At 43.4% G+C, this 18,553-nt stretch overlaps 1 protein-coding gene and 1 long non-coding RNA gene across 3 annotated transcripts in view; both read left to right on the top strand.

Moving 5' to 3' along the window:
• AKTIP (AKT interacting protein) overlaps positions 1-13,611 on the top strand; it is a 13,759-nt gene extending 148 nt beyond the window's left edge. The window contains exons 2-10 of one of the 2 annotated variants that reach the window (XM_014942594.1): positions 4,700-4,815; positions 6,147-6,352; positions 8,004-8,068; positions 8,156-8,256; positions 9,569-9,657; positions 9,744-9,842; positions 10,062-10,169; positions 10,852-10,912; positions 12,683-13,611. In XM_014942594.1, coding sequence (XP_014798080.1) covers positions 4,774-4,815; positions 6,147-6,352; positions 8,004-8,068; positions 8,156-8,256; positions 9,569-9,657; positions 9,744-9,842; positions 10,062-10,169; positions 10,852-10,912; positions 12,683-12,790 — 879 coding nt within the window. In that variant the 5' untranslated portion in view covers positions 4,700-4,773 and the 3' untranslated portion in view covers positions 12,791-13,611. Of the gene's footprint in view, positions 1-4,699; positions 4,816-6,146; positions 6,353-8,003; positions 8,069-8,155; positions 8,257-9,568; positions 9,658-9,743; positions 9,843-10,061; positions 10,170-10,851; positions 10,913-12,679 lie in introns of both variants that reach the window. The other variant, XM_014942593.1, reaches the window with a different exon arrangement.
• A 50-nt stretch (positions 13,612-13,661) lies between these two features.
• On the top strand, positions 13,662-18,270 carry LOC106888204. The gene is made up of 3 exons (XR_001412059.1): positions 13,662-13,967; positions 14,282-16,557; positions 18,175-18,270. It is a non-coding gene; the product is annotated as an uncharacterized LOC106888204 (long non-coding RNA).
• The last annotated feature ends 283 nt before the right edge of the window (positions 18,271-18,553 follow it).

Raw genomic sequence — 18,553 nt, 5'->3', positions numbered from 1 at the left:
CGCGGGAGGGAGGCGGAGGGCCCTGGCTGCACCGAGGGGCGGCGGCGGGCTGTCAGCCTGCGGCCCGCCGGGCCCTCACCTGTCGCCGGGAGGGGCTTGGGGCGGCGCCCGCCCGCTCGCCCCCGTGAGAAGCGTCCGCGCCGGCCCCCTGTGTCAGGCGCCCCGTGGGGCCTCCCTCCCAGCCCTTCCGAACGGCCGCGGCGTGAAACGCCGCCGGGAATGACGGGGGAGAGTCCGCCCCGCTGGGGTCTGCGGGATTCCCAGAACCGGTGTTTTCCCTGCTGTCACCCACCCGCCCTCCAGCTGACGAGCCCCTCTGGAAACGCGGCCCCGGGAATCATAGAATGGTTTGGGTTGGAGGGGACCTTAAAAATCATCTCATTCCAACTCCCTGGGTAGGGACACCTCCCACCAGACCAGGTTGCTCCAAGCCCCATCCAGCCTGGCCTTGAACCCATCCAGGGATGGGGCAGCCACAGCTTCTCTGGGCACGTGAAACTCGGCCGCCCGTCCCCCTGTGTCCTTAAACTGTCAGATCCTGTACGGGAGCTGGCTGGGCTGGCGCGGATTATGGTTTCGTTGAGAGGTGTGTGAGGGGGTTGGCAGCACAGCAGCAGGTGTCGATGTGGAAGGTGTGATCCGTCTGCAGAGGAAGAGTTGGCAAACAGGCTCGACTGGCCGGTGTTCCTCTCGGCTGCCGGCATTCCTTCAGCGGCCTCCGCCTCGTCCAGTGGGTTCAGCTGTGGGCTAGGGAAGTCCTGGGGTCCTAAGAAGATCAGGAGTGGGTGTCCTGAGAAGTGTGTTCTGGTGTAAACTGACAGTTACAGTTGCTGGACACACACGAATAGTGTTGTGACTAACAGGTATTGTTCTCCTCTAGCGCCCTGCCTCATCAGCTCTGTTTTTTTCTCAGGTGTGGGAGTGGCTCCCTTCCCTTTTATAAAGTGCATAAAACTACATAAACATTTGTATTATATATATGTTTAAACTGACAGTTACAGTTGCTGGACACACACGAATAGTGTTGTGACTAACAGGTATTGTTCTCCTCTAGCGCCCTGCCTCATCAGCTCTGTTTTTTTCTCAGGTGTGGGAGTGGCTCCCTTCCCTTTTATAAAGTGCATAAAACTACATAAACATTTGTATTATATATATGTTTTTCTATGCTTCTTTTTTTCTTCTTGAAGAATCATTTCTGTTTCCAGAAAATATTTAGAAAAGTGCTCAGTTCCAGGCAGATGAAGTTTTTGTCAAATTGTTTTAGTGTTGTGTTTAATCTAATGACCCGGCTGATGACAGGGCAGGAAATATGGCACACAGTATGACAGTAGGTGTAAATAATAGAAGGAATCTTTAACGAGACTACCTGGTGTAGAGAAGGAGAAGGTACAAAAGCAAAGTACTTGAAATCTTGGTTTTCATTAATGTTAACTTTTGAAGTTTGATGAAGTACTGCCTGAGTTTACACTTGCTCTGACAGCTCTCATTTGCATACCTCAGTGCTGGTGAATGTCAACATGAACTTGTACTTGGTGGCAGGTGACTTTCTCGGTCCTGGTGTGGCAGGACCTTAGTAATGCAGTGCTGTATGGAAGTTAGAAGGCCTTTCCAAGAGAGGCATTTGAAGTAATGTTTCTCCATGAGTTTGTGTTACATCTTGTTTTTTTAATTGCTGTTGTATTAGAAGGAAAACATTACAGAAAAAGATATCTATAAAAATCCTATGGCAGAAGGACGGCTTAGGAGGTCTATTCTTTCTATTCTTAGGAGGGTTGCTGTTACTTTCTATTCTCGAAGTAGTAGAAATGAGTAGAACATATTGCTGAGCAGCACGCTACTGAGCTGAGCAGCACACTACTGAGCCTCTTCTAAATCGAGGCACTGTGAACGATGACAATGTGAAAGGAGTCGGGGTGAGGATTTTGAGTGTATTTATTCCCTTTTCATAAAATGAGGAGAATGTATTGGGTTCTTTTGGGAAGCTGATGGTTTCAGTGGTGACAGCACCGTGAGCTGTCGAAATGGTAGGTACCTTGTAACAGACACTGCAGCCCTGTGTGAGATGGAGTGACTAGACTGCAGAGACATTCCACTTGATGACATTGGGACTTGCTTCCCCTTGTCTTCTGCAGACCTTCTGCATTGTGAGAAGTAGGGTAAACACTCTAAATTAAATGTGCTGTTACCTGATTTTTTTTTTAATTTTTTTTTTTTTTAAGTTACTCTTGTGGTTGAAGTGGGGCAGTAAATTGTAAGGTGAAAGCACTGGAGAGAGCACGAGTGGTCATGTGTGAGTTTCCTGTACTGAAGTCATTCTCTGCTCCCATATAGCATAGCTAGAAGGCAGTGAAATAAACTCTAAAACACCTTTTAAAATGACCCTCCTCTGGGAAGCTGGGACTGTGAGGTTATTAGTTTTCTGTCATAAATAGCATTTTAGCAGGTGATTGAGACTGGGGACAAAAAGTCTCTTAATAAGCTGGGGACAACACCATGTGTCACTTATTACTGGGTGAAAGATCTCTGCTGGGCAATCTCTGTAGTTTAGCTAGAGTTAACATAATGTTGTATTTGGAGATATAAACCATTCTTAATAGCCTGGAAATAGGCATCTCTATAATGAAAAGCTTTTCAACCAAGCTGGGAGTGTACTGAGGTGCATAGCTGCCTTCTGAAAGGTGGAGTCAGTGACTGAACTCCATCTAGTGCCAGCTATCAAGCTTCTAGATCAGTTCCCTGTTTCACTGGTGTTATTTAGGCTGGTTTTGATGTACGTACCCCATTCTTTGTCCTGTTCAACTCCTGCATCTCATATCTCTGGTTCTGGAATAATGCAATTTCTATTACCTAGTCTTAAAAAACACCAGCCCAAACCAAACAGACCAAGAAGAAAGTGCCACCCAAACCCCATAATCATTCCAGATTCCAGCTAATTGTCTTCCAGCTTGTACCTGGGCTTCCAGCGCTTTTCTCTCTTGTCAAAGCCACCGCACTCAGGTGCTCTCTGTGTGCGTCAGCTCCTCCGCCCTCTGGTTACGCTGAAGTGTCCCGAGGAGGTGTCCTGTACATTCCCAGCCCAGCCTCTTGCTGTCTTACTCAGTCTGGCTGAGTTTCATGGGAGAGAAAAGGCCGCTGGCATAGCCCTCTGGCGTGACTCTGCTTTCCAGACAGGAGATGGGGAAAAGTGAAAACATCTTCTCCCTGCTATCACAGGGCATGCCCCAGCGCAGTAGCTGTGCTTTGACTTTCTGTTTTCAGTGGCTCAGAACTGGCTGCTGAACAGGAAAAATATCCGGAGGAATCATGTGTACTGGAATGTTTGAGAAGATTTTGGGGTGGGGAAATTAATTAATTTTTATTAGTTTTCTGAATGGTGCTTGCATTTTTTGAATGCTTGGCTGCTTTACAGTCTAGAAGAATACCTATCATTTGATGTCAGTGTTTCTTTTAAAAATTTTCCATTGCTAGGCTTTCTTTGGATAAATTGTCTGGGTTTTTTTTTTTTTTTTCTTCTTTTCTCTTTTCACAAGATTGACATTTATTTTCCTTTTAGGAAGATTTTGGAACCTAGTACCATTTTCTCTATAAACTAACCAAGTAGTGGGTGAACAGGTGGTGCCTTGCTTACTGTAAAGAAACTCAATGTTGACCACAACAGAAGCCTGTGCCATTCTCTCCTTTTCTCACATCCTGTGAATTGCCCTGCTTGTTGTACAATTGTAGTTGAATGTTGTACAACTTACTATTCAAGAAATTGAGTAAAATGGATTGCCTCCATTAGTTGATAATAGGCAGAAGCAGGGAGGTGGGTAGGGAAAGGGAAACTAGGAGAACTGCAGGGGGAAAAGGGAAAAAGAGTAGAGTAAATAGGCTGTGCTACACAAGAGGTGCTGTAGATAAGAGTTCTTGTGTAAACAGTAGCGAGACTTATAAAAAAATAAAAAGAGAGAGGAAAACAAGGACATACAGACATACACAGTAGATGACATGCTGAAACTCCCAATAATGCTGAAGTCCTTGTTATTGAACTGCTGACCTAAAGAGCACTCTAAGCCCTAGTGCTCAGAATGGAACTATTAAATAAGCTACAGAAAAACTTCTGTGTTCTGTGGCTTTGTCTATTCCTGGTGGTGTTCCAAGGCAGATGAAAACAAAATGACACATGCGTGATGCAAACTCAATGGGAGGATCATCTCTTTCAACGGGAATGGCAGAGATCTGTTCAAACTGGAGTGCTTCAGAAACGTGCCCAGTCAGCACTGGATGTGAGGGGCAACACTTGACTGTGCTTGCTCCAGAGCGAGCCATTCTGGTGCTGTCTGGTGCTGCACTGAAATGGTGAAGTGATAACTTTCTAATATTTGTGCCTGTAGAGAATCTTTCTTGGCTGTGCTGAGCCAATAGATTGTCTTTTTTTGCTGTTGGCAAGACAAAACATGGAATGCAGAACCTTCCTTGTAGCAGAAAGAAGGCAGGGCTTCATGCGCAACAATTATTTTGTAGACAACTGTATTATTGTCCTGGAGTCTAATATATGATAGAGCTTTGGCAATTCTAACTATTGCCAGTCTTAACTACAAGAAGTTTTCCTCTGAAGTTACAGAAAGACAAAGTTGGCTGCAGAATTGGATCTGAATCGTATTTATATATTGAGTCTTGTTTGTCTGTCAGAATGCATATTCATTCTGTGTATTTTCAGGGTGTAAACCAGAGAAGCCTGAGGACACTCTGAAGACACTGAAAAGTTGCAGTCCTTTGTTTGGAATACACGTTATGAACCCTTTCTGGAGCATGTCTACAAGTTCCGTGCGCAAGGTATTGAATAAATGGATGTCATAAAGTGTTAATAGGCATTGAGGGGTAGTAGCAGTTCTGGAAAAGACCATCAGCTAATCTGCAAATACAGTTGGAGTGTGTGTTTTATGCTGAGAATTGTGATCTTCAATAAAAGCGTAAGCTACCTTGGAGCTGCATTAACTGGAATGTGCCTGTGGATGGAGTCTGCTCCAGAAGTTGTTGACTTTTCTTATCCGAAGCGTCTTTGAGTAGGAAAGGTGAAACAAACTTGTTCAAATGGTTGAAACGTTTGTTTCTTAGGGCATTTGTTTACTGTCTTACATAGAGCTTAGCCAGGTATTGCACGTGCAGTGAGCATTGACAAATCTGCGCCTCCACAATGCTATTGCTAGTTTATATTATGTGTATTAAAGCATGATAGCTCTCAGGTTAATCACTTCTCAGGTATTCGGTGCTGGGACAAATTATATAACTTTGTTGATGAGGCTTGTGACATCAGTGGTGTTACTGGGCCAAGTTTCAAGTGCTTTGGAACACTACAGACTAAATCATGCCTTTAGTTTCACCACAACTCGCCTGATCCCAAGTCTGTAGCCTGCAGGTTTGTCTTGGCAATCTGTAGGATGGGTCTGAGGTCTGTACGTAGTACAGTGTTCTCTAGCAGTCTCAGTAACCAATTGAGTTGAAAAGCTTGTTTTGTTTTTAACAAAGTACAGTATAAACATGAAAAAGTTGCTATAGCAAAACTAGTTAGACTGGGCTTGATATCATTGCCAAACGGTGATTCCCCCACAGTGGGACTGGGCTTTGTGATCAGTTCCAAGTGGGATGTTGGTGTCTTCAGCACAGGCAGGAAGTGAAATACATGGAGTTTTCTGTGGAAAGTTCTTGATTCCATCTCAGCTTTACTACACTACTTCTAGGCTTAAAAGAGTTTTTAAAATGCGAGAATGCTTGACAGTGGAAATGATTTATCTTGATGCACTGTGTGCTAGAAATAGATTGACTTCTAAGCTGATGTTATGCACTATCTGGTTCCAGCTTCTAAATAAATGTAAGCCTCCTTAAGCATTTGTCCTAATCTGCAGATTTCCTATCCAACATTGATCATTTCTCTACTTGTAGGGTAGGCTTGATTGAATAAAAGTCTGTTTAAAAACAAAACCCAAAGAGACACCCCCAGCCCCCCACCTATAAGCAATAGAACACTGAAGCCCAAGATATGTTTATTTCATTGGCCAAATTTGTAATTACCAAGGTTGGATTTAAACCTGGGATAAAATATATTTATATGGTAAATGCTTGTGAAACATGGCCTGAAATCTCATGGTTCTCTTTTAATCTAACAGAGACCTGATGCTGAAGAGAAGACTTTGAGTGGAGAGGTGCGAACCAGTCCTCTGCGAGCCTCTACAAAGAAACAGTTGCCTTCAATTCCAAAGAATGCTGTGCCAATAACAAAACCTGCTTCCCCTGCCGCGTCCTCCCAGTCGACAAATGGAACACATGCTTCTTATGGGCCTTTTTATTTGGAGTATTCCCTCCTTGCAGAATTGTGAGTTTCCACTTTTTTCTCTTTTTTTTAGGTCACTGGGGTTATGCTTCATGGGGAAGAAAAACCGTGCAAAGATCTAGTTCTTGCATGGCATCTTTGTCTTAGTCCTTGAAGAAGGCAGTAAAACTTAGGTTCTGCAAAATTCTTTTTCTGGAGTCTCAATCTCTTGAAGTAGCAGGGGAGAGGAAAATGAGATGAGGGTATGTTTAGATATAATTCTCTGAATTAGTGTCTTTCTCAGTCTTCAAGTAAACACATTTTGGGTTTAGGCATCCTGACCGGTTACCCTAATGGCTTTTTGGTCAGAAATTTTTGAGCCAAGTATGAAAATAGAAGCAAGCAGATGTCTGGTGGGAAGATGGTTATGAATGTATGGTACTGTCTAATGGAGTTAGGATGTGGGAGCTTCCTTCAGTTGTTACACGGAGCACTTGGGCTCCACCTGATATGCCTTATTAAATGGGTATTAGGAAGAGTATGTTCTTTCCTGTCTTTCAGTGATACTGAGGGAGGAGTTAGCGTGATTTAAATAGGTTTCCTTGGATCAGTTGCATTTGATCCAATCTAGTGATTTGTAGGCTACTGTGGGGGCATACAAATCTCTATTTGTCTGCAAAACTTTCTTCTTATATAAAGCTAAATAAACTATTTTGTGCTACAAAGCTGGAGGGACTTCCTCTGTAACGGACACGCTGGATTCCCAAGTATGTAGTGCCTTTTGGAATGAAATCCCTGGAGTCCTTATGCAACGCTGAGTCTCGGTGCTTGCATTTAACCATTACATTGAAAGTGAGAACTCTCAAAACTTTATTTTTATCTTTTTTTCAGGGCAGTGACCCTGACTTTTTAATTCAATAAATATGTTTTTCTTCTGCAGCATGTAAAAATTTATTGGTATCATAATGTGAACTCCTCTAGCTTAACAAATGCATTATTAGGGAAATAACAATGAAAATTACAGAAAGCTTAAGTGGAGACCTGTGTTAATGTTTTCATTTGATTATTTGTGCAAGCATGAGGAGTTCTATTTACTGGGCCTGTATGAAGAGAATAATTTGGTTTATCATTTACAGCATCCAGTAGAGTCTGCACAGCATACAACTACAGCTGGTTAAACTTACTAGCAACTTCTTCTGTTCATTGATTTAAAAAATAGTAAAACCAGCACATTTTGCCCCGCCAGTATGGTTGATTTTCAAATGGACTTTTCTAAATGGTAAAGGGAGAGGTGGAAACTCTTTTTGATACTGCACCAGTCATTGCTGACTGAAGACCATGGCTGGGTTATCATCACAAGAAATGAAATAGCAAATAAGTGGGAAAATGACTTGGTCTATCCTGTTAATGAGATGCCTCGAATCACTCGATCCAGCTCTCTGATACACCCTGCTTCTTGCCTGTCCTTTTTATTCTCGGTTACTTTGGTAGTTGCCAGTGTAATTTGTTTGACCTGCAGCATAGTTTTATCTAAAACTGAAAAAGTACTTGATTAAAATTGAAGTTAAAGCTTTGGTCACATTTCAACTGATTGAAAGTTTGAGAAGCCATCCCTTGTCAAGCTATAGGCAGTACATTTGGGGTCTAATGTTGTCAGCTTGCTGTGGTGTTAGTGCCCTTGTGGAGCTGCTCTAAACACAGATTCTAATTGCAGTACCTTGGTTGTGAAGCAGAAATTGCCGGGTGTCTACGTGCAGCCATCTTACCGATCAGCATTAAGTAAGTTTGACTTTAATTTTTTTTTTTTAATGTTAAATTTTTTTTTTTTTTAAATTCTTTCACTGAAGCAAACTTTCTCACTTGCAGTGTGGTTTGGTGTAATATTCATAAGACATGGGCTCTACCAGGATGGTGTGTTTAAATTTACTGTCTATATTCCTGACAATTACCCAGATGGAGACTGCCCGGTAAGTGGTTGTGTGTTGGATTTTTTTTGTTTTCTGATTTTTTTAAAGTAAGACTTTGTTAAAGCTAACATACCAACTAGCTTCTCGTTTCCTTAAACTAGTTTTGTTCAATTGGCTGGGCTCCTTTGCGATGTCTTGTGCATATTTCTTAACATCTGTGGAGGAATTGTGTTGCTGTGATTACTGAGGCTGGTGTAGAGTGAGTTTCATGAGGTTAAATGCATTAAGAGTATTAAGTAATCAGCCAGTTCTGTACCTCAGCTCTTGATCTGCTGCTTCCTTGGTGAGGAAGTTAACATTGAAACACTTAAAGAAGTATCCAAATCCTGAGTAGCAGTATAATGGAACATAAAATCCAGGCACCTGTGCTGGGCTTGCTGTAGCACTGCAGGATTTCTTGCCCATCTGTCTTCTAAATTGCATTGAAACAGAGAACTTGATGAGAAAGGTGCTGAAACAGAGGGAGAGGGAGGTAGATAGTATGGTGTTACCTTCCATTGCTCCTTTCTGTTTTTCTCTTTAGGGAAAAGTATCCAAGTTATTACATCAATAATAAAAATAAATAAAATAATCTTGTGGCAATCTGACTCTCCTGAGCAGAGCAGCTGGCCCTCTTGGCCAAATTTCTTTAAGAGGAAGATCGGGGGATGTGGGGGTGTGTAACTGCTGTAGCTGAGAACAAGTTGCTGTGTCAGGAAGCTGCCTGCTTGGTGTCAAGTTTTGTGTAAAGCTATCGTCTTTAAAAGGACAGAAATAGTAGGAAGCAGTTTCTTACAAAGATCAGGCTTCATTATCTCTCATACAGCCGTCGTTCTTTTGCGAGCATAGGGCTTCTTGTGGAAACTGAGTTTTCTTTTGGAAGAATGCATGAACACGAGAGGAAATTATCCATACAAGACTGAAGACACTTGGTGTCCCTCCACAGTTCACTTAAAAAATGTGTAGGATAAAAAAAATATTGATTGTAGCTCAAGTATGTAAAAAGCTTTGGGTCACAAATAGCTAAACTAGAAAAACTCCTTTAATCTGGTCTTATCTGATATTATTACCTGTGTTGGCACGAGTGCTTGTGCAGTTAGCTGGATTAGTTTCCTGATTTGGTGATAAGCGTGTGAGAGAGGACAAGACCCTGCGTGTAACATGGGTGTGTTGGGTTACAGTTTCACAGCTGGTACAAATCACTTCAGGTTGCTTTCTTTTAATACGGTAACAATTAATTAGTGTTTGGAAGCAACATCTGACTGATCTTCACCCGGTGGTTTTAACACTAGGATTGAAGTTGTCATAATGAATTTCTTTTTCTCTAATGCAGCGCTTGGTTTTTGATCTGCCTGTCTTCCATCCGCTAGTAGATCCTTTGTCTGGTGAGCTGGATGTGAAAAGGGCATTTGCAAAATGGAGGTTAGTGTATATTGGTACATAGTGTATATTGGTGTATAATTTGAAAGAAGTTTGTTCCGTTCTTCATCCTGCTTTATTCTTTTTAGGCGAAACCACAATCACATATGGCAAGTATTAATGTATGCTCGCAGAGTCTTCTACAAGATTGATACAACTACTCCTCTGAACCCTGAGGCTGCAGTGCTGTAAGTGTCTTTCACGTGTATAGACACCACCTCTTAAGAGATTTTGGTGGAGACTCACAGAAACAAGAGATTTGTAAAACTGTTTATCAGTTCATGGTCTCTGCCTGCAGAGTTGGTTGCAATTGGAACTAGTCGAGGCTTTGCCAAATCTGGCTGTGCTTCTAGGGCAAACCTGTGCCTCCTCACAATTACTTATCATGACCTACTTTTCTCTTGCAGGTATGAAAAAGATATTCAGCTGTTCAAAAGTAAAGTGGTGGACAGTGTCAAACTATGCAGCAGTCATTTATTTGATCAGCCCAAAATAGAGGATCCCTATGCAATCATGTAAGTACCACGTGCAAGTTCACCGTGCCCTAAGTTTCAAGAACAAGTTTGGGTATAGTTGTTGATTTCAGGCCTTTCTCTGCCAAGTTGACTGACCTGCTTTTTCTTACATTCATAGCCATACTTTGAATATTCCTATCCTCGTTTCCTTCCATTTAATATTGAGTGAATCTTAAAGATAAGCAGACGCTCGTGTTTACTGGTTTTTCACTAAGCAACCCAGACTTGAAAAAATCTCAACAAAACCCTAAACAAACCCCCAAACAAGCAAAGGGCCCCCAGACACCCCACCTCCCACAAGTAGAGATACCCATGGACTAAATACTGCTTTTGGGCTTTCCTGAACTCAATTTGCATGACTGTAGCTTTGGACATACTTCTTAAATGCTTTTAAGCTTGTCTTGCATGGGGGATGGCACAGTCAGCTCCGTAGTGAATGTGAGTAGTATTTCGTGTAGCACCTGCTGAATTGCCAGCTGTCATTGCAAACAAAAATGAAAACCTAATGAAAAGATCCACGACAATGTAAATTTAGTTCTTCTCTGGATGTTTTAACATTGAAAACTCAGACTTGGAGTTTACTTGAAATTCAACAAACTAAGCCAAGGAAAATTGCTGCTTTCTGCTCTGTCTATGCTGTAGTTTGCAAAAACGCAAAGAGATAACTGTACTTTCTCCATAGTTTTTCTCCATGGAATCCAGCTATACATGATGAAGCTAGAGAGAAGATGTTGACTCAGAAGGTATGAGCAAAGTCCAGATTCTCACTACAGTAAGGTTTGTTGCCTGATAAAGGAAGAAAGATTCTCTCTGTGTGATGAACATGTACTAGACAGACCTTATTCCACCCCTCTTCTGGATCAGCAAGTGTGCTGAAGCTGATTTGGTCTCCTAATTAAGCAGTTATGTCACTGGTTCTACCTTCAGTGTGTTAAGCAATTAATCATTTAGCCGGCTAGAAAGCTTTGTTAGTGCAATTGTTGGCACACTTGACAGATTTTTTTTTTGTTTAGGGATGGAAGGGAAGGAAGAGATTTGCTGACTGCCTATTAGCTTGTCCTGGCCTTGTCATGGTCGTTACCGCTTCTGTCTAACCTCACAGTCCCCAACTTCTTTGTTCTATTCTGTTGAGAGATCTTTCATTACAGAACCAAAGCTTGGGGCTGTTCTTCTCATTCCAAACTTCCTGAAGCAGCACAAGCAGAGTGCCTTGCTCTCATCTCTACTGATTTCTAGTCAGACAGCATCAGGTGACAGGCAGGTGCCACTCTGCCAGGCTCAAGCCCAACCCATCCCTGTTGTTTGATGTTTTATGGCAATTCCGTCACGCTGTGCCACTTTCTACACAAAACTCGTGAGGGACAGAAGAAGTGGAGGTTCAGTTTTCTTGCTGCCTTGATTTACTTTTGTCAGTGGCTTCCCATAGTACAACAAAGTCTACTCACAAAATTACCCCTTCCTAGAGCTCGATGCGTCATTCCAGGTTTGATGTAATTGGCACACACATGACCTGCTGAGCCTGTAGCAGTGTGCAGGCAGGGCCAGTTCCTGGTTTGCAAAAAACCTGCAAGCTGTTCTGTTTCTTTGACCTGCTAGAGTAGGTATCTCACTCCCTAATCTTCTTAAACTACTTTAAGTTGCACCTTTCTCCCTCAGCTTGAAGCTTTATTTTTTTTTTTTTTGTTTTCTAAATTGCGAATCAGTCTCAAATGTTTGTTGCATTGTGTTGGGTAGAAATAGTTACTGCTCAAGCATAAATGCTCAGGGAAGGGAAGGACTGTCCTTGGAAAGCCTTAAGGAGCTCCATGGTGTGCGATGAAGGTATTGGTTGCTACTTTGGTATGTTAATTTGCGTTCAGAAGCCTTTTTTTTTTTTTTTTTGTCTTCTAAATTGCGAATCAGTCTCAAATGTTTGTTGCATTGTGTTGGGTAGAAATAGTTACTGCTCAAGCATAAATGCTCAGGGAAGGGAAGGACTGTCCTTGGAAAGCCTTAAGGAGCTCCATGGTGTGCGATGAAGGTATTGGTTGCTACTTTGGTATGTTAATTTGCGTTCAGAAGCCTTTGGTGGGATGCAGTGCTCCTCCACAGCTTAGCCCCGTAGCCAGGTGGTGTGGTACAGGTGCAGTGTCAGGCTAGTGACAGAAATGGTTTGATTTGGTTTGACACCTGTTTCTGTAGAACTGAGAAATTTGGCAAACAGCAGTGCAGTGAGTGGTACTGGGCCACGGCCTTCAACCGAAAGGCACTCTTCAGAGATTATCCTTGAACCATCTTCATGGTATGATGGGGTAGCGGGACACGAACTAAGTCATTAAAACTCTCTTGTAATGTCAGGGTAATTTTATGGGTGCCACGGAAATTAAACTAGTAGCCATTTTAGTGCTCCTCTTTGAGGAAACGATGCTACTGTGTTTTGTGCTTGTAAATGGATGGTTATAATGGCTGGGGAGGGACTGAAGAGGGTTTGCGGTTTCTGATAATTCTGACTTTAATTCTTTTCTGCCTAGAAGAAGCCAGAAGAGCAGCACTGCAAAAGCATGCACGTTTCTGGCCTGTCCTGGGTAAAGCCTGGCTCAGTTCAGCCTTTCAGCAAAGAAGAGAAGACGATGCCGACTTAGCTCTTGGGGACTGCGGTGCACGAAACACTTTCTGTGGGTGGAGGGAATGTAATGGAGGGAGAAGCAGCCAAGCAGCGGTTTCCTTCTTGACTACGGATTAGTACAAGCTGAATGGTAGCAGTGACTCCAGTAAACCTGCTCAATGGATTACTGACTCTTCAAGTTTTACGTATGCGTTAGGTTTTAAAGGCTTGCCTGGAGTTTGGAAGTCTCTCTAGAACACTGCAGTACTTCTACTGGAAGGCTGTCTAGGGTGGGTAATTCCTCAGGGCTCTGAAATGCCTGGAGGTTTTGGGTTGGTTTTTAAGCTTTTTTTTTTTTTTCCCCTCCAGGAATAGCAATTTTTTTTAAAAAAAAAAAATCTTAAATTACTGGCAGAAATATTATCAGGAAATATGATGCCAGAGGTAAGCTGTGTTCATGTAAACTAATATAGCAGAGTTAAACACTATATTTAATGGTTTTAAATACTTTGGTTTCTATTGTAAATATATTAGGATTTGAAATTGTAAATAGACGGTTCATTGACTCCATTTAGCACTTTCCAGAGGTAAAGCTGGGGATGATGTATGATGTATTATTGATTTGTAAATGGATATTGTCACTAAAGCGCACATTAGTCTGGCAGGGTGAAAGCAGAATGTCAGGCTTGTTAGACTTTCGTTACATAACACTAAAATCAAAGCTTTTAATGGTGGTCTCTTGAGCTAATAAAGTCTTAGAGGATTTTAGATTCCCTAGGTGTCTAGGGGATTACTTAGGATAGCTTGACTAATGTGTGTTAATAGTGACATCTTAAAATAAAAAGAAACCGTGATCTAGCTGTTGTCCCTCTGTCTGTCTGTGTTGTAGATACTTAGCAAGGACTGGAGCTAGAAGGGACCTGGCTACTTATGTCCCTGCTGCTTGTGTATCCAGGATGGTGTGTGCTGGTGACACTGGTTAAATACGGGTTTTTTCCACATATGGGAAAACCTTTCTAAAGAACTTGTGAGCTCAGGACAGAATCTTCTACTTTTCACAAGAGTCTTCCTAATGTCAGTGCCTTCTTCCTGCCCAGCAGGATTTTGCTACCAAAAGCTGGGCTGCTTTTCCTTCGGCTCCTCATACCTGTGCAGATGGCATTAACACAACCCCTACTGTCTAGTAACAAGTAGCAGTGACTTCATACCTAAAGGTGATGTGGGGAAGGGTGTGGTGGGTGGTTTGTCTTTTGTGGGGTTTTTTTTTTTAATTGTTTGGTTTTTTTCCGACAAGCTGAATCTGCTTGCCATATAACAACCTTTCCCTGTTCCTTTAGGAAACAACTTAGCTCTTAAGGAAAGACTTCACAAGCAATATGCTATCATATTCCAAATTCTTAACCTAATGTACTGTGGATGACCTGAGTGGTTTCTATGCAGCGCTTAACATTGTATAAATTAAGTACTTAATTCTGTTTTAGCTAATGTTGAAATCTCACTGTGTGACATTGCTTTAAACCTTTTAAAGGCAGAAGTCTTTGAGATGCAGCGGTTTCCTGGGGCTGCGTGGAGTGTCTCTAGCACTGCTGGAATTCCTCTTTAGACAGAAGAATGCAGAGGATCTGTGGAGAGCGAGGATCCTGTTTAAGGTAGAGAAAGAAGGGCATCCAAAGGTGCATTTCTTGGGGCTCTCTCCTCTTTAACTCCCTTCATCTTTTTAGGAAAAATTTTGACATGGAAAAGGTTATTAAGCCTTGGACTGGGCTGCCCAGGGAAGTGGTTGAGGCCCCATCCCTGGAGATATTCAAAAGACTGGTTGACATAGAGCTTAGAGACATGGTTTAGTGATGGGTTTTATCAGTTAGGTTGCTGGTTGGACTCGATGGTCTTAAAGGTCCCTGACCTAGACAATTCTATGATGATACTATGATTCTATAGAGTGGGTACCTGTGTTCTTACTAAATGCTAAAATGTTCTTTCTAAACTGTAGTATATCCACTTATGCTCAGTGTAGTAAGAGAAATACAATTTGGAGTGTCTCCTTTGTAAACAACTCAAGGTTAAATAGGAATTCTAAGCATAAGTGCTTCTGAGGAAGGTACTTGCAACTGAACTGAAAAAGCTCCTGCTAACACTGTGTGTGTGAAGTATGGCTCTGTGGAAACTGAAGGCTCTGGCAGACTCCAGTAATGAGTTAGTGCAGCAGATTTAAACATATTTAATGGCTTTAAATGCGCTGTAGGTTTTTTTTTTTATTGTAAAGTGTATTGACAGTGGTGGTTGAGTGCAGGTCTTCCGAAAGGGTGTTTTTGTCAAGGTGAGTCAGTCACTGGGTGAGGTGTCTGTGACTTTTGTAGGGCAGGTACCTCGGAGTGAACCGAGTTTCTGCTGTCTTCAACACAAATCTGTCTCCTCTAGCTCAGATCTCGATCCAGCTTTGTTATGAGGCTGAGAAGAAGCTGTGTGAAGGTAGAGGTGCCTAAAAATGGGTAGGGAAAACTAGAGCAAATCTGCAGTCTGTGGTGGCTCTCGGAAGGTTGCTGCTGATACAACTTCAGAGAATTGCAAAGTCATTAGTAGAGTAATTCTGGGTATTTCCACTGACATCACTGTTACCGTCATCCCCAGAGAAGCTCCTCATGAACAATCTCTTTCTATAACAGTAACTACAGTAAACTTGGTGTGGGTTGTTTTGCTGTTTGAGTCCTGGGACAGAGGCTCCTGTTAGAAGCACTAGATCTGTTCCTGCAGCAGCGCTAGAAACCAGCAAGGTAACAGCAGACTGGAGGTTGCTTTCCCCCTGGTAGCGATGGCTTGTTTGAGCTGAACCTTCAACTCCCAACCTCGAAATAAACCTGTGCAAGTACTGGATTGGAGATTTCTGTGGTGGTTTTTCTCTTCTCCCATTTCTACCCCTTGGGAAGGAAAGAGCGGGAGAAGGCTTAAAACTTGCAAGAACTTTGTTCTTACTCTTAAGTATTTTTTTGGAAAAAAAAACCCAACAAAACACCACAAACATTGTATGTCAATAAATTTTTAAGTCCTGTCTTTAGATCAAAAACTTTGAAGAGAGTGAAAAATCTGAATTGCAACTCTTTCTTTTTTCTTTGCCAGTTTGTGCACTCTTTCATATAGTAGGAACATTCCAGCTCTTTATTTGAACATGTTTTTTCTAACTTAGGTTTTACATTCATTATCATCTTGCAAGCTAAAGGTAGTTATTTGGTGAGAAGGGGACTTGGATGGCAGACAGCTGCAACCCTTTTGTAATTTTTTTCTGTGTATCAGTATAGAAAAGAAGGAAAAACCTGTGGATCTTGGAAGCAGGTGAGTGACTCCTGCTGCTGTGCCCGTTCTCCGTGGTGATGGGATGTGCAGGGTCCTCCTGTGGGAGCAAAGGACTTCTCTGCTCCAGTCCCCACTCAGTGATCTTTAGGGAGCTACTGCCGGTGTAAAAGAGGGGTTTGAAACTTACTTTTTCAGCCTTTCAAAGCAAAGAATGTCATTCTTACCCTGTGTTGCCAGCCACAGAAGCTGTCTGCCCCCCTCGGTGGGTGAGAGGGAAGCCCTGTGGGCCGGGGGGGCTGTGGTGCCTGCTCTCAGGTGCAGTGTGTTACCCGTGGTGGCAGGTCAGTGTGTGCTGGCAGCACCTGGGCTGTCTCCAGCGTGACCACCTGCAGCTCAGGAGCCCCACGCAGCTCTGAGGAGAGTCCTGGCTCCATCTCCCACCACCACCACCAGGATCTTCAGCTTCCTGGGATCCTCAAAGAGAGCACAGACCGTGTCCAGCCCTCGTGGAAAAGGGTGAGTGATCTCGCTGCTGCTCAGCAGGAGGGGGTGGTGGTGGAACCCATGCGAGGCCTCTGTACCGGGGAGTGATCTGGTAGGGGGTGCAGGGTGTGAGAGAGGCTGTGCCCTGGGACTGGGGCTGTTCCCTGCCTCGGGCACTGCTGAAGCTCTGGGGAGAAGCAAAGGCCTCGTGCGCACGGGCTGGGGTGAGGAATATTTCTTTTGTTGCTCTCCCACCTTTTTCTTGCTGCCTGTGCAGCTGATTGATGGCTGCTTAAAAAAAAAAACCACCATAAAATCCTTACTAGTGTTTCTGGCTTTTGTTGTTTGCGTTCTAGGGAACAGATTTCTGGTAACCCTGAATATTTGTTTGATTTGAGCTCATCCTCCCTGCCGTGTGCCACTGGTCATTAACCTTTCTAACAAATACATGGCCTTAGCCAAGCAGGACCTGCTGTTGGGCAGCCTGCTTTCAGCAGGGCTTCTCTGCTGGATGGGGTCTCTAGACGGGGGTCAGCACGGGGAAGTGGGCTTTAATGTGGGGTTGGGACTTGTAAAAGCTTGTGAGAGAAACAGCAGGTTCCTGGTGACAAGGGGAGAGGAGGAGGCTCCGTGCCACTCACCTGGCCCAGCTGTCTCTCCTGAGTGGCATTAATGCCCCACGAGACCTGTGTGTCCCGGAGGTGGGGCAGGCTGTGAGGAATTCCAGGTGCCTCGGGATTGCCAAATGCCTGTTGGGAGTTTGCAGTAGCAAACAGAACTGGAGGAACTGCTCAGGAAGCTGCCCGGAAAGTGGTGGTGGGGTTTTTTTTCAAGGAAAGCACGTGGAGAAAGGTTTGGTGTTTTCTTTTTTAGGGCCGCTGTAGTGGCCAGGAGTGCAGCCACTGCGGTGCTGTGAGCGTGATTCTGTTGCTGCTGTTATTTTTCTTTTGCTTTTCTCAGAAGGCTGAAATTGAAATGGAAATGCATCAAGTTTAGCATTAGAACAGTTCAGCTGAAGGAGTCCTGTGTGCAGCAGGGCATGGGCTGGCACCGTCAGCGAGCAGGAGGTCCCGGCTGGGCAGGGAGGCAGAGCTGGAGCGCTGGATGGGAACGCCGTAGTTCCTCTCATTTATTGTCACGATTATTCAGAGGGCTTTGTAATAAATCACTGACTTGCACGTTTCCTAAGCCACTTAGGGGGAAGGACTTGCCTGGAAGTTTAATCCCTTCTAATCTGGGGCTGCTCTTTCATCTGGGCGTCAGGCGGGGTGGGCACAGGCCGGGTTCCTGCTGCTGCGACACCACGTGTCCCTGGCACAGCCCCGGGGAGGTGAACATGGAGCAAATCCTGGTCACTGTCACCCAAGGGTGGCTCCTGTTTTATTTCTCCCATTGCTGCTGGGGTTTGGAGAACACCCCGGTTTAAGACTAGTAAAAAAAACCAACATGGAAGAGGGGTAGAATGATGCGAGTTAAAATAATGGTTATTTGAGTGAGTTTTGTTTGTCTGTGAGCCGTTCTGGAGCTAAATCCACACTAATAGCTGTTTGCTGAAAAGAAAGTAATTTTATTTCTCTAAAGACTGCTCGATTTTCTCTAGTTTAGAATAAATAACTGGAATCTTTAATTCTTTTATTATTTTTTTTTTAGGTTGAGAGAGGGGTGAGCACACTCACTGTGTCTTCTGTAATCGGATTGGTGGATTAAAAGAAGCTGCTCCGGGAGCAAGGCAGGAGAACGGGGACGATACCATTGGATGCTGAACTCAGCTGTCACCTTCCCCAGCACAGGTACACCACTGAGTCAGAAAACATCTGGAAAACTAAATTTAAGTCCCTGGTGATACTTGGATAAAATGGCATTTTTTTGAATATCATCTTTGCAGTTCTGAATTCTGCCGAGGCTGTTTCAGAACGAGAACTATAGGTTACACTATAGGTAGTCCTAAAGAGTTTGGTTTGTGGTTGGACAAGATGGTTGTTGTAGGTCCCTTCCAGCCGACCTGTTCTGTTCTAAGGTTTGAAAGGAA

This window comes from Calidris pugnax, unplaced genomic scaffold, assembly GCF_001431845.1.
Source record: "Calidris pugnax isolate Ruff unplaced genomic scaffold, ASM143184v1 scaffold28, whole genome shotgun sequence".
Classification (NCBI taxonomy): domain Eukaryota; kingdom Metazoa; phylum Chordata; class Aves; order Charadriiformes; family Scolopacidae; genus Calidris; species Calidris pugnax.
The sequence above is the reverse complement of the archived record's forward strand: the minus strand, read 5'-3'. Positions and strand labels throughout refer to the sequence as shown.